This window comes from Paramisgurnus dabryanus, chromosome 20 (genome assembly GCF_030506205.2).
Source record: "Paramisgurnus dabryanus chromosome 20, PD_genome_1.1, whole genome shotgun sequence".
Lineage (NCBI taxonomy): Eukaryota > Metazoa > Chordata > Actinopteri > Cypriniformes > Cobitidae > Paramisgurnus > Paramisgurnus dabryanus.
In genome coordinates this window covers 1,876,299-1,890,551 of record NC_133356.1, presented here as the reverse complement: position 1 = coordinate 1,890,551, position 14,253 = coordinate 1,876,299, and the positions used below count along the sequence as shown (strand labels likewise).

The window sequence follows — 14,253 nt, the reverse complement described above, 5'->3', positions numbered from 1 at the left end:
GTATGTCAGCCGCGTCACTGACTTTATGCGGCGCCGCAGTGGGATGACGTCAAAGTACCGCGAGAGCTCTTCAAGAAATCTTACGCAGTAGTTTAATTTCGACTCGCTCTCGCGGTACTTTGACGTCATCTGTATGTCAGTTCTTGCAGCGCAGCATGAGTCCAGACACACAGACGTTACACAGATATCGTTGTATTCTTCATATAATTGGCTACATGTTTTGTCTATCAATATTTTCCATGAAGTCATTGGCTGATGGAGGAACGAGCGAGCCATTGGTAACATCTCTAAAGGATGTCACGTTTTCGACGGCGCTGTTTGGATGATCTATTATACTACTTCCCTTTTTTAAATACAAACTTTGAAGGCGGGTTCATGTGTTTAACGGAGTGTAAGCTCATATACCCTTACATGTTACGATTTAAATAGTCTTCAGATTATATATTATATTGTATTACCAGACATTCATGCGAAATCTGATGTAAACAATCTATATTTCACGGATTATACGCATTTGTGGACAAATATGGTCATTGGATAATCTGAAACAGACTGGATTCGACTTGTGATCCCCACAAAGGTAAAAAGAGTCATGTTTATTTTTGCGGGTTGTCATTTGGTCATAAAATACTACAAATGATGCTAGAACATCTCAAAAAGGGTTTTACAGGGGGCATGGCTTAGCTAAATGAGATGTAAATGAGCCCTATTGTCTCCCCCAGCTGAAAAGAAGAGTCCCTTTCGTCTCGATTTTCTCTGTTTGAGTATTTCTGAGTTCCTATATTCAAATGGCCACAACTTCTCCAAATCTTATCAGATTTCCATGTGTTACACATCGTTGGAAAGCTTAGAAACTGCACTTTCAGAATCCGTGAATAACTCAAAATGCCCAGATCCGACTTGTGTCCCTACTTTCCGTGACTGGTCACATATGTATTATTACATCATGTTTTCAACTTTTTAGTAATTTACGACATTCAGACATTTATTCATTATGTGCATTGTGTTGCAATAATTTTTGTCTGCACTGTTCAAGACATATGCATCAAGATTTCAGTAGCATTTGACCTACCATCATTTTTAAAGTATTTGTATGTTCAAGAGAAACGTAAGGAGCTTTTCTGAGTGAATAAAAGCGAAGGTTCACTGCTTCTGCCGGTTACTAAGCAACAGGCAGTGAAAAGCAAAGTTCTGCAGAGCTGTTTGAACATGGGTACAAGGGAATAGCGTGGCAAAAGGGACATGCTGACAGGAGCTGGGACTACACGGATGTAATAGCGTATGTGTGCTTTTCATCTACTCAAATGAATTCTACAACAATACTGAGCTAATTTAAAAGAAAAACGACTAAAAAAATCCCTCGATTGATTAGGGTGGGAACACTGCAGTGCCAGTCAGCTGGAAATGTTTCAGCGATCGCTGCTCACATACATGAGGCTGCTCGGTGCGATGGAATTGGTCTGATGGGCCGCTCGAATCAAACAATCCCACCGGCCGTACAATTACAGATAATTGCGGAAACCACTGAGAGCCTCTCCAAATTTTAAAGCGAATCAAGTGATGTTATTTTCGTGCATTCACCAAGCGGTTATTAGCCAATGGGAAAGAAAATAATAAGCATGTTAGCGGCTTGTGGCCTCAAATGAGTGCATGAGATGATGGTGATCACAAAAGGATGACTGTTTCTCTTTTTTTTGCTCAGTACCACCGCCACCATCTTTGGGTGGGGCCGTCATGCATGGTGCAACATGAATACACTGCGTGGATGACTATTCATTGAACATAGACAATGTGGCACCCCAGGACTCGGTAATGAGACACGCTGAACCCACCAGCCCTGCAGTCGCCGATTCCTGTTACTCACCATGCCGCTCATATTTGGTATGTCTCGAAATCGGTCCAGGGTTTGAAATTTCTGATTGAGTTCCTGGAACAGCTCCATATGCCTTTTTCTGGTGTGCATGACTTTCTGCAATGGTAAAGGTGAAGGGTAAGGGATGGGATTCGGTGTTCAGTCAAGCTGAGAACCAGAACTTTGCATCAGGAAAAAACCTGCCTACTTTTCTCCTTTCATAAAAAACGTATCGACCTACGAAGAAAAGCTTTGCTCACCCTACAAATTTGGCCGGATGCTCTGACGAGGTTAAGGCAAATGGCACCGGCGCATGAAGGGTCAGCGATAGCACTTGACATTCAATTTCGTTTTTGGCTAAAGCGCTCCAGGAGATATTGTGATTGACCCCTAAAACTGTGAAAATGTTCAGGCTTTTTTGATTTTCAGCTTGAAGTCAGGAGATGTAAGAGGATCGAATGGGAATGTGTGGCAGCTGACGGCATTGCTTTTACGCTAAACCACACAACGCTCAATAAATCGCAGTTGTGTCAAGACATGCTACTCCAATATGCTTAAGTGCTACACAAAGTAGTTGTAAATTAAAGGGCGAAATGCAAACGCAACAAATGGCCCTTCGGTCGGTGCAACAAAGGCCTGACGCATGCACTTCACCAAGCAGAGCTTTCACTTACCTCGAAGTCTAAATCCTGGTACCTTGACTTTCTTCTCTGTAGAATCAAGACAGAAGGACAAAAAATGATGTACATCGATACCAACCAGAACAATATCATTTTATCTCATTTTAAACCCTAAAAGCACACCTCCAAAGAGCTCATGGATATAGTTGAGCCGGTTTCGCTTCGAGACAGCCCTCCGCTCTCCTCCATCTCCGCCAGAAAGTTCTTCACGGCCGTGCGTGGTTCGAACGGCAGGTTCTGCATGTGTTCGGCCTGGCCCGGATACTGCTGCTCCATCCCCATGCCCATGTGCTCCATCCCCGAATGATGGCCGAGGTTAAACTCGGGGGCCATCTTGTAATGCATCAGCCTCTCGTGCGACAGAGAGTCCATGGTGATGTTCATCTTGCTGTCCTCCTTTAGCAGGGTCGGTACGCTGCTGGATCCGGCCCCGGACGCCACCGCCGCAGAGCTGCGGGGCATGACTATGTAGTCCGTCTCCATCTGCCCCGACTGGGGGTGGCCGCTCAGGTCGTGGGCGCTCATCTCCTGATCGTTCTGCCTGGTGGCGTCGTCCGTGCACAGGTACATGGCCCTCCGCATTTCCGCCGCGCTGTCCAAACACTGTTCCCCCAGATCGCCCACGCCCATGGGCATGTGAAGTCCGGAGGGCTGCTGGATGATCACTTTAGACATGATGTTGCCAGGCAACGTAGAGTAATTGAGTCCCTCGGGACCTTTCTCTTCCTCCTCATCATTGAGAGAAATGCGGGAAAGGGTACCGGTGATGGTGGCTGCCCGGCAAGAGCCCATGTCTTTGTGAAGGGCTGCAGGTAGGAAGGAACATCATTAGTGTGTATGTGTGTGTGTGTGTGTGTGTGTGTGTGTGTGTGTGTGTGTGTGTGTGTGTGTGACAGAGTAAGTTGTTGAGTTGACTGTTTCTGAGTCATGCACACCCCAATATCAGAGTAACAAAATAAGGGTAAACATTTTATAACACATATGATTCGCTCTGTATCTTTAGTGTTAATACTAACATCACCAGCAACAGCTATTGTCAGCTAACTAAATTCAGTAACTATGATGTAATGGCCATGTAATGATGTAATGGTGAGAGTTTGTCGACCTCATGCCTCAAAATCAAGCAACTTTATTATAAATGATATGCTTATTAAAACACCAATAGTCAACTAGTTTCTCCCAACCCTACCTTAGATCGTATCGTGATATAGTCAAAAAATATTTGATGGATTTATCCCTGTGATTAAGCACAAATGTCTTTTTTCATGTCACTCAGCACAAATTTCTATAAAGTTTTTTGTGTCCCTGGGACGACTTTCTTATTCGTGTCATTTTACAGGTACTAATTGTTTTTTCCTTTTTTTCTAGTTTTAAATCATTGTCACTTGGGATTTGGGTTATAGATTTGGGGTTCGGGTTAGGATGTAATTTTATGTATTGGTTTCTACTTGGGGTGGGTTGATCCAATCCGATACTGTGCGTTACTCGTGGTTGTTACTGTCATGCTATAATAAACTCAGACTATTATAAAAGCACCATAAACGTTTTTTATACACAGGTCTTCCTAATATATCCGACAGCTTTATGTGAAAAACAAATGCATATGAAGATATTTAAGGTCACAACAACTGAATAGTGTGGTGCTTGCGGAAGTTAATGCACTGGAATAGCATTCATACACACGTCATAAACGCGTCATACACACACAAGACACACAACACACACACACACACACACACACACACACACACACACACACACACACACACACACACACACACACACACACACACAATAACCGTATTTTAAAACATCTAATTAAAAGTCTCTGTAAACCTCTGGATAAATGCAAAACACTATGAGCCTCGCATATACAAGATCTGTGAGAAGATGCTTTAAGCAATGATGTAACTCGCTGCTGAACCAACATAGTACGATGCATAGTTGGAGAAATGAACTTCCTTGTCACGTCTGTTTCCCAAAAGCATAGTAACTTTGTCGCACATTCATCATTTGAACCATGTTGGTTTAACAACATAGTTGATGATGTCACGTGGGACGTGAAGTACTAATTAATCTGTGCAAATCTATTTAACCCTCTGGGGTCTAAGGGGTTTTTAGGGCCCTTGGGAAGTTTTGACATGCACTGACATTTGTGCTTTTTTCAGTTGCTTAAAAACATATTAATGGCAAAAGTCTCATAACACTGTGTTCATCACAAACTGGGCTACAATATCATATAATCAACATGTATGTACATGTTTGTATTTTTGAGAGAAAAATGTTTATGCGCGGTTTTTGAAAAAGCAAAATTTTTAAGTCACTGATATAACTCCACAAAACTCATTCTAAACATGTTTTCCCAAGACTTTCCAAACTGGATCTAGTAGTCTAGAGTTTTTTCTTCAAAATGATGTGAAAATCATATGGCCTACTCAATCACATAAAGCAAGATATTGATTTACAATTTCTAAGACACTTTTGCTTGGGAAAGGCTGTATGCATGGAGGCGGGAAAGCTCCTGAATAATCAGTGATTGACAGCTGAGAGACAAAAGAGTTGAATAATGAGCCACTAATGAGCCTTGTGTGGATGTTCAACAGGAATAACTTTCTCTGTAGTAAAACCATGATAAGGTTTACTTTTCAATATAATGTAAATACACACACACACACACACACACACATTATATATATTTATATATATTTCTATTGAAATATTTTCTATTAATTTCACAAGTATAAGTTACCTTTTAAAAACCATAGTAGCTTAATCATGGTAAAGATACTGTTTGGCCATCTTAACATGAACACACTTCAACCCAGGGTTAGTGTTTGGTTGGCCAGCGAGAGGTTTACTTTTGTGCAGTAAAAAGCTCAAAAGAACAACTGCCTATCGTTGTCTGGACTCTTATTTGTGTATTTGTAATCATTATAGTAGAAACACAACAAGGGACACGCGTGGTAAATGTATCAATGTTTGTTTACAACCGCCGCCATTACCTCACGTGTTGATCATGAAAGCAGTGAATGTGTGCACACGCGAGTGATCCTGTGTTTAATAAACTTGCTGTGCGAAGATATGCGCTTAGACGCAACTAAATAAGGATTGTACTGTTTGGAATCGCGCATTATATAAGAATACCAAAAAGCGCGTCGAGTTTCCTGACTCGCGTGTTTGTGTATGTGTGTTCCAATCGCGTGAACTGTTTGACGGAAGAACAAAGAAAACACTCGCGTCTGGAGATACTGACACACATACGCAAGGAAATAAGGATTTATGTCATGTTTGGTGCAATCGGATGGAACAACAAGGAATGGAGAGACTGGATTGTGGATTGCATATCCATTGACTGCAGGAGGGACGAGTCATGCATATGGATGTTTCTGCTCATTCACTTCAATGGCGCGGGGGTGTGGCGATCCGATCTCATTACAGATAATGAGGTAACTGGCGAAATACGGTACTTCTCCTCCTTCTCATACAGTTTACACCGAATGACAATATCTGTTTTCAATTTCACTTATATCATTTAAAAGGAGACATTCCAAGCATTATGTAGACATTTATCTTTTGTTTCTACACCAAGTATTCGTTAAGTTACAGTTTATTTTTCTGACGCGTTTCTGAAAGGACTTCACTGAGGGAGAGAGAACAGAACGTGCATCATGTTTATTTTCTTAATTTTGCGAAAAGCACAACATTCTGTTTTTATTGGGAGTGGACAGAAAAAAACTAGACACTTTAACGTTTGAAATGATGTATAAATCATATCTGTATGTCAAAAATCAGCAGAGTAATTTAAGTCTCTTTGCGGAGTGATTGAAAAATAAAGAGTTTGCGGCGCCCGCGCCACCGTCGACCCCAGAGTGTTAATGTCAGATTATTGCTGTAAATAACATATATTGCATCGGAAGTCACACGCGCAGTTTTCAAATGCAGCGCTTTAATTCTGTTTACAAACTTAAAGACGTAAAATAATATTTTTATATATTTAGAATGATGGATATAAAATTCACTACATGTTTTTTGCTTATTTTGTTCAAAAGCATGATCAACGTAAGTCTACATATTATAATAACAAGGAACGATGCTTCTAACGACAGGTGAAGAGCTGTTGTTCAAACCAGACAAGTTTGCTATGCAGCCTGCGAATGTTTGTTTGAACTGTTTTCGGGAAACACCAAATCTTTGAACTTCGTCAGTAATGATGAAACTTCTGACAGTAGTTGGCTTATGATGCTTTTGGGAAACGCACCCCAGATCGGCATCTGCTGATACTTAGAATTCAGGTATTGGATTGGAAATCGAAAAAGTGCTATCGGCCCACCCCTATTTTACAATGGTAAAAAAAAGATAAGATAAAACAATACATAAAATGACACAAAAAAGAAAGATGTGCCATGGACATGAAAATCTATAAATAAAAAATCACAAGATTGTGTCCATGAACGCAAATAAATCAATCAAATATGTTGTGACTATATCACGCCTTGAGATTGGGTTGTTTCACCAATATGCTGCTTTTTAGTAAAACCTGTTTACATTTAATATGGCATATATCCTCACTAATAAAACCTGTTAAGGTTAATAAAGATTTCCATATTTTGGCTTGATTGTTTGTGTCGCACACATAACAATGACAAAATCCTCAGCATGACAAGAACGACCTGTCCTCTGCAGTCTCCACAAATCCATAAGGGAATTACTGCTGCTGTTCATGAGCCAAAGGAGACCGGAGGACAACAATGCACGCATGGTAAAAATCCACCAGCCCATATTAATGTATCACACGACATGACATGTAAACAGACAAGCGGCGTGCTGACAGGAGGACACGGCGATGGCTTCAGGCTCAGAACGAGGGGTAAATCTTCCAATACCTGTCAGGAATCTATTTGGGTCATTTTATTGGGTCAATAAAAGTGAATGCCTCATGCATACAGGTTAATACGTTTTGTGAGATTACGCTTCTAACACTATTTTCAGATTTTAATAGATTAAATCTTATAACACTGTCCATAAGTGTCTGGGAAGGACTTCATCTCAAAGGATCATTTATTGTCTATATAATATAATATTTATAAACTCTAGTGGGTAACGATTGCTTCCTATCATTCAAAATAAATGTGTTGCACAGGATTTCGACATGGTGATAGTAAATAAGGCTAGTTAGCACAGATTTACTGTAATGTGCAAATTAACAACTAGCATTAAATGGTTTGTAAAAATAGCATGTCCTTTCATTTCTCTGAATTTTTCACAAAGTCACAAGCAAACCCAACAACGGCTTCACAGAGGTATACAGCTTTAAAGACAATATCATGGTTTGATTTTTGTTGGCTGAATGTGATAAACCAACACAACAATTCAGCTTAGACCTTGAAACAAAAATCTTGTTTTGAACCAATTTCAAGGGAGTCAAAAGCTTCATAATCCGTTTACTTTGGGGAGACAATTAAGCAACACATCTAAGAAATCACAGAGAATTGTACTAAAGATAAAAGAGAATATTATATGTGCAAATCAAATTATTATGAGTAATTCAACAAAGTCTGAAGAGGTTAAAAGTGCACCATCTGTTTCCTACCTGATCGACAGGCAATGTCCACATCTTTCTCAAAATCCGTCTGTGGAAGAACAGACACAAGAAAGGGAAGGTAAATATTAGACACTCCTTAACCTATTAATCCATACCCTAGAACAAGCTATAGAAATGATTTACATGCAGTTATTACCTATTGAATATGTATATATAGGGCTGTAACTAACAATTATTTTCATAATCAATTAATCAGGCGATTATTTTAAGATTAATCAGATAAAACCTTATATTTGTACTCAATATTTTTTTTTCACTTATTATCTAAATAAAGCACTACATTATTGTATTCACATGTAGAAGTGTAATTTTAAAAGTGAAAAAGCCACACAAAACAGAGTTTTACTAATATAATCTTTTTTTGATTTTGATATTTTAAGTCTTTAATGAAAAAAGTTTGTGCAGTTTTTACATATAAAACATCTTTAAATGTCAAACAAAACTTCAGTGTTTTTTCTGGTGAGGTAATTTTCCTACAGATTAGTAAACTCATTGTAATCTTTAACTTTAGACCTTGATGAACATTATTCATTATTTACTAAATAAATAAACCATAATGATATAAAAGTGATATGCATGCGTTGTACAGTAGCTTAGAAACAGATGCTTAGTTTGTATTTCATACTATTGTTATGAAAACCCAACAGCAATTAAACAAATACAAACTCACTTATATTAAAGAATGAAATTAAACCTTTAGTAACCAGAATTCATTTGCTCTTTTGTTTCCACCATTGTCCTTTCAGGGTTGCCAGATCCACTTAACAAAACCAATGGCATTCGAAATGAGTCCAAAACCAGTCCTAATGCCCATTCACAGTCAAAATACCAACAACTAATGAAATCAAATCCTTCAATCCCTAACCTGCAGAAACCACCAAAAGGTCGAGGACATGGCAACACTGCCTTGCTTTTAAACAAGCTGGTCATGCAGTAAAAAAAGAACCACCTAAAAAACGATGAAGAAAATGTGTCGCGAAGAAACAGCACCTGACTTTAAATGTAAGCGCACAGCTCAAGCTGTATGAAGCGGACAACAATTTTTATTATCAATTTTTATTGATTTTATCAATTAGTTGTTGCGGCCCTATGTATATGCAAAACTTTTCTTATTAAGACATTTACAATTAAATTAGAAAAAAATTGTTTTACTGATTAAAATAAACAGAGCACTTAGTAAATTGTAGTAATAAAACTTCCATGTAGTTAGAATCTATTAAAGTTACATACAATTGTGTAGATTATTAAAAATGTATGCAATAAAAGTATGCTATAATGGCCATTCCCAAACTGTGGTCCGGGGACCACTAGTGGTCCGTGATGGTACTGCAGGTGGTCCGTGTAAAGGCAAAATAAAATATAAAAGAATGTATTTTATTAAGAAAAATATATTTTTTAAGAATATGTTTTAAGAATCTGATGTACTGATGTGATGACCAGTTATAGTTTTAGTGCTAGTAAGCCTTTTTAGAAGTGCAGATAAATTCAGGACTTTGTGTAGACATATTTTATTATGAGTATTATGAGGTGGTCCGTGAAAATTCTTGATTACAAATAGTGGTCCTAAAACTGGTTTTATTATGCGGATCTGGCAACCCTGACAGGACAATGACAAAAGAAAAAGCACAAACGAATGCTGATTAATAAAAAAAAAACATATCTACATAATCACACTGTAAGATTTTGGTAACTACAGTCTAACCACGTCTCCATATCGCCTAAAAGCAAAACCTCTTTTGTAACTTATAAATAGAATCTGATTATTTAGTTTTCACAATAGGAGAGGTGATAGAGGAGCTATCAACAGCACCAAATCAAAGATTAACCAAAACCAAAACCAAAACATTATAGTGAAATGTTTCTAGCTAAGAAACTTTATATTACAATATAATTGAGGACTATGATTGTTATGTGCCAATGGGCCTGTGCAAGTCTAGAGACGAACCAAATATCTCTGGAACAATTTTAAAAGCAGTTACTCCCCCTAGCAAATAAGAATGAAAACGATGGAAGTATAAAATATGACAAACTCGGGGGATTCAATCTAAGAAATAAAGAGACCAATGAAACACCAAAGGACATAAAAAAAACCGCAGTTCATTAAAACTATCACCATTTAAAATGTTGTCACAGCTGATGTAAGAATATTCCAGTTGAATATGGTTTCGTACCATGATCTGTGCGTGTCCGTTGGGGAACGTGCCGGTCGCATCCGAACTCATGGGGTCTTGACAGTTTCTTAGGCGACATCTGAAGGCATCTTGAACCTATGAACAATCATTTACATCTGATGTCAAGCTTTAGGTGATACAACCTTTCTGCACAACTCTTAGGAATCTTTGGGTAAAATGATATCTCACCAGGATACCCATGCTGTTATTTTTTATAAAAGGACCCTGATAAACAATTGCAAGATACATTAATAGATATGTTTTTTTGCTGTGATCACTACATCCAGTTCTTTTCTGGAAAAAACTTAAATCAAGACTTTAAAAATATTGGCACATGGGTTTGGAGAGATATGATGGTGTGTAAATCATCACCATCATACAAGTAACAAGTAAAATTTACAAGTAAAACTGGGCACAGAGTGAAAACAAACTTTGTCAGATAGGAAATAAAAGAGTAAAGGGCCATTCACACTTGAACTGTGTTAACTATAACGATTACTATATTAGCTTCCACATCACCGGACGATAACGTTATGTTAATTTGTTCAAGCACATGACATGCACAAATCATTTACCTTCACTGCTATTAATTAATATTGCATATTTCTCGCAATAAAAACTTTTGCAATTGTTTCCATGTCACTAAATGTGTAAATTGAAATGTGGCTCCCTTTGTGATGTCAGAAGGGGATAACACCGCCCCTTAATCTGCACTATCCAACCACAGCACTGCCATTTGCATGTAAAAAGGACACACACAAAAACGGCACATTTTTGCTCACACCTACAAAGTTGCCATTTTAACATGTTATAATAAATTAACTATATGACATTTTGAGCTAAAACTTCACATATGTACTCTGGGGAAACCAAAGATTTATTTAACATTTTAAAAAAAATTGTGAAATGGCCACTTTAATATAAAATTATTTAAAAGTCCTGGTTATAATGTGAACACCCCTTAATGCTACAAAAACATGAGAGATAACAGTTCCAGCCTACCTCTCTTCTGAGGATACAGTGAACCATGACTATTACAAAGCCCTGCAGGGAGTCAAAGACGGCAAAGAGGATCTGGAATAATATGGAACGTTTGTCCGTCATGGCCAACACTGCAGACATCCAGGTGAGAGCTAAGAGAGGGAGAACAACACACGAACTCCACAAAGAGGCCCTGAGAGAGAGAGAGAGAGAGAGAGAGAGAGAGAGAGCAAGAGTGAAAGACAGAGGACAGAGAGATCAAGAGACAGGTAGAGAAAGAGCAAGAGACAAAAAGAAAGAGAGAGACGGGGGAGGAAAAAATCTTGGTTTATCAGTCATCATCAATACATAAATGAATTTAGGTCACACAAGACCCAATAGAGATCTCAGCTCAAATGGAGTATGTGAACATATTAGAAACAAAGAACAAGAACCAGTTGTTCATTTAACACCACCACAAATGTCCTTCCCCCCTGCATAAACTCACACTCTATCTCATACACACTATGTCACACATACTATCTCATACACACTATCTCTCACACACATACTCTCACACACTTTATCTCACACATACTATCTCATACACACTATCTCTCACACACTCTCTCAAACACACTATCTCATACCCACTATCTCACTATCTCCTACCCACTATCTCATACCCACTATATCACTATCTCATACACACTATCTCATACACACTATTTCTAGCTCATACCCACTATCTCACACAAACTATCTCATACACACTATCTCTCTCACACACACACACACACACTCTCACACACACACTATTTATATCTCATACCCACTATCTCACACAAACTATTTCACACACACTATCTCACTATCTCATACGCACTATTTCATACACACAATCTCACACAAACAATCTAATATCACACTATCTCAAACCCTACTATCTCACTATCTCATACACACTATCTCACTATCCCATACACACTATGTTATACTCACTATTTCATACACACTATCTCACTATCTCTTACACACCATCTCACTATCTCATACACACTATCTCACTATTTCATACACACTATCTCACTATTTCATACACACTCTCTCACTATCTCACACACACTATTTCATACACACAATCTCACACAAACCATCTCATATCACACTATCTCATACCCACTATCTCACTATCTCATACACACTATCTCACTATCCCATACACACTATGTCATACACACTATCTCACTATTTCATACCCACTATCTCACTATCTCATACACACTATCTCACTATCTCATACACACTCTCTCACTATCTCATACACACTATCTCCTACACTCTATATCACTATTTCATACATACTATCTCACCATCTCATAGACAGAACAATCGTATCAACTTTCAGGGGCATCGCTGGACACTTACATGGCATTGCTGGCCGTTGTCGCTGATAAAGCCGTGGTTGAGACCACACCACATTTGGCACATTTTAAAGTTAATCCAGTATGGGGCTCGCTCATCTGCCTGCAGAACAGCCCAAAACCACACAACACAAAGGGAATGTTAGTTACTGTCCTCTAATCGGATTAGGTTTATTAGCAGATAGTGGATAAATCCTGTGTACGCCTGATTATACCAAAGATGAATTATGCCAGAACAAGGTATCTAGAAAGCAGCATGTTTTTTAAGCAGTGTTTAAACCGTTGGCTAAAATGCTGTGAACACACAGTTGGCGGTTCACTAGGTTTGTGTTTTTGAGTTTATGGGTTTTTCATGCATGTATTGTGTGCTTGTGTGACGTAGCTAGTTGGCACTTACCCTGCTCTGTGTTTAAGCTTCTTGTCCAGGATGCCGTCTCTCGAAACCAATTTGTTAAACACTAGAATACCAATGACCATGTTAACCTGTATACAGATACAGAAAGACTGTCAGGGTTAAGTCTTATCAAAATGCAAAATATTGACACATACACGACAAGAAATACTTTGAATGTGGTCAAAAGCAAATTAACCTCCTAAGACTTGGTGTGTCCACATGTGGACATCAGATTTTTTGTTGCACAGTAATACTTGATTCTGCGTAACTGTAAGTTATTTACTGGTTCTTCCTAACCCCAAATAGCTGAAAAAAGACAAGTACTTGTTTATCTTTTGTACTGTCATACAACTGTTTATGTTAAATAATGTTAAGATACAACTTTTGATTTTAATTAGTAAATGTAGTATTAGTATGTTAAAATGAACATTACATAATACATTCTTTAGAGTATATTTCATTGTTAATAATAATACATAAATGGACCATTACCATAAACTAGATAGTAAATGAGTTAGATTATTAAGATTATTATTAAAGTTCCTAACGTATGATAGGCTTTTTTGCTATAACATCAGACAGAAACTGAGGAGAATGAATCTGCAATGATGTTAAAAATGTGAAGTGAAAAAAAATCTGCCTTGTTATATTTTTCTTATAATAAAATAATAATAAGACAAAAGGTTAAGGCCTTAATGCTTTACAGAAAATGGTATTGAACAGGTATAGTTATCATTATGGTTTACTTTATTGCTGTTGTTAAAGTGTGAACGGCACTTAAGACCTAAATTAATTCTTACTTAAATATAAACTCTATGGGGCGGTTCCCCGGACCAGGATTAGCATAATCCAGGACTAGGCCTTAGTTTAATTAGGAAATATAACTAGTTTTAACAAACATGCCTTGCTAAAAACATTGCCTGTGTGCATTTTGAGGTAAAACAAAGGGCACTGATGTATTTTAAGATATGTAAGTGCAAGTTGTTTTCAGTTTGGAGAGCTCTTAAAAGTGTTTAAGTCTAGGACTAGTCTAATCCCTGTCCGGGAAACCGCCCCTATATAAGTTAAGTCATTTACTAATCAGAAATTAATGAAGAGTCATCATCAGGTACGTGACTTCATACATGAATAACGACCATCTTAGTTTTCTACCTTTAATTAATACCATGA

The 14,253-nt window shown here is 38.0% G+C and overlaps 1 protein-coding gene across 4 annotated transcripts in view; it reads right to left on the bottom strand.

Annotated features, from left to right (window-relative positions):
• The window catches only part of adgrb3 (adhesion G protein-coupled receptor B3), a 208,129-nt gene that overhangs the window by 3,943 nt on the left and 189,933 nt on the right, over positions 1-14,253 (bottom strand). For 3 of the 4 annotated variants that reach the window (XM_065296012.1, XM_065296014.1, XM_065296015.1), the window contains 8 exons: positions 13,087-13,172; positions 12,694-12,792; positions 11,308-11,479; positions 10,306-10,401; positions 8,123-8,162; positions 2,656-3,338; positions 2,527-2,562; positions 1,865-1,969 (listed from right to left, as the gene is read on the bottom strand). In XM_065296012.1, the coding sequence (XP_065152084.1) occupies positions 1,865-1,969; positions 2,527-2,562; positions 2,656-3,338; positions 8,123-8,162; positions 10,306-10,401; positions 11,308-11,479; positions 12,694-12,792; positions 13,087-13,172 (1,317 nt within the window). The remainder of the gene's footprint in view (positions 1-1,864; positions 1,970-2,526; positions 2,563-2,655; positions 3,339-8,122; positions 8,163-10,305; positions 10,402-11,307; positions 11,480-12,693; positions 12,793-13,086; positions 13,173-14,253) is intronic. The other variant, XM_065296013.2, reaches the window with a different exon arrangement.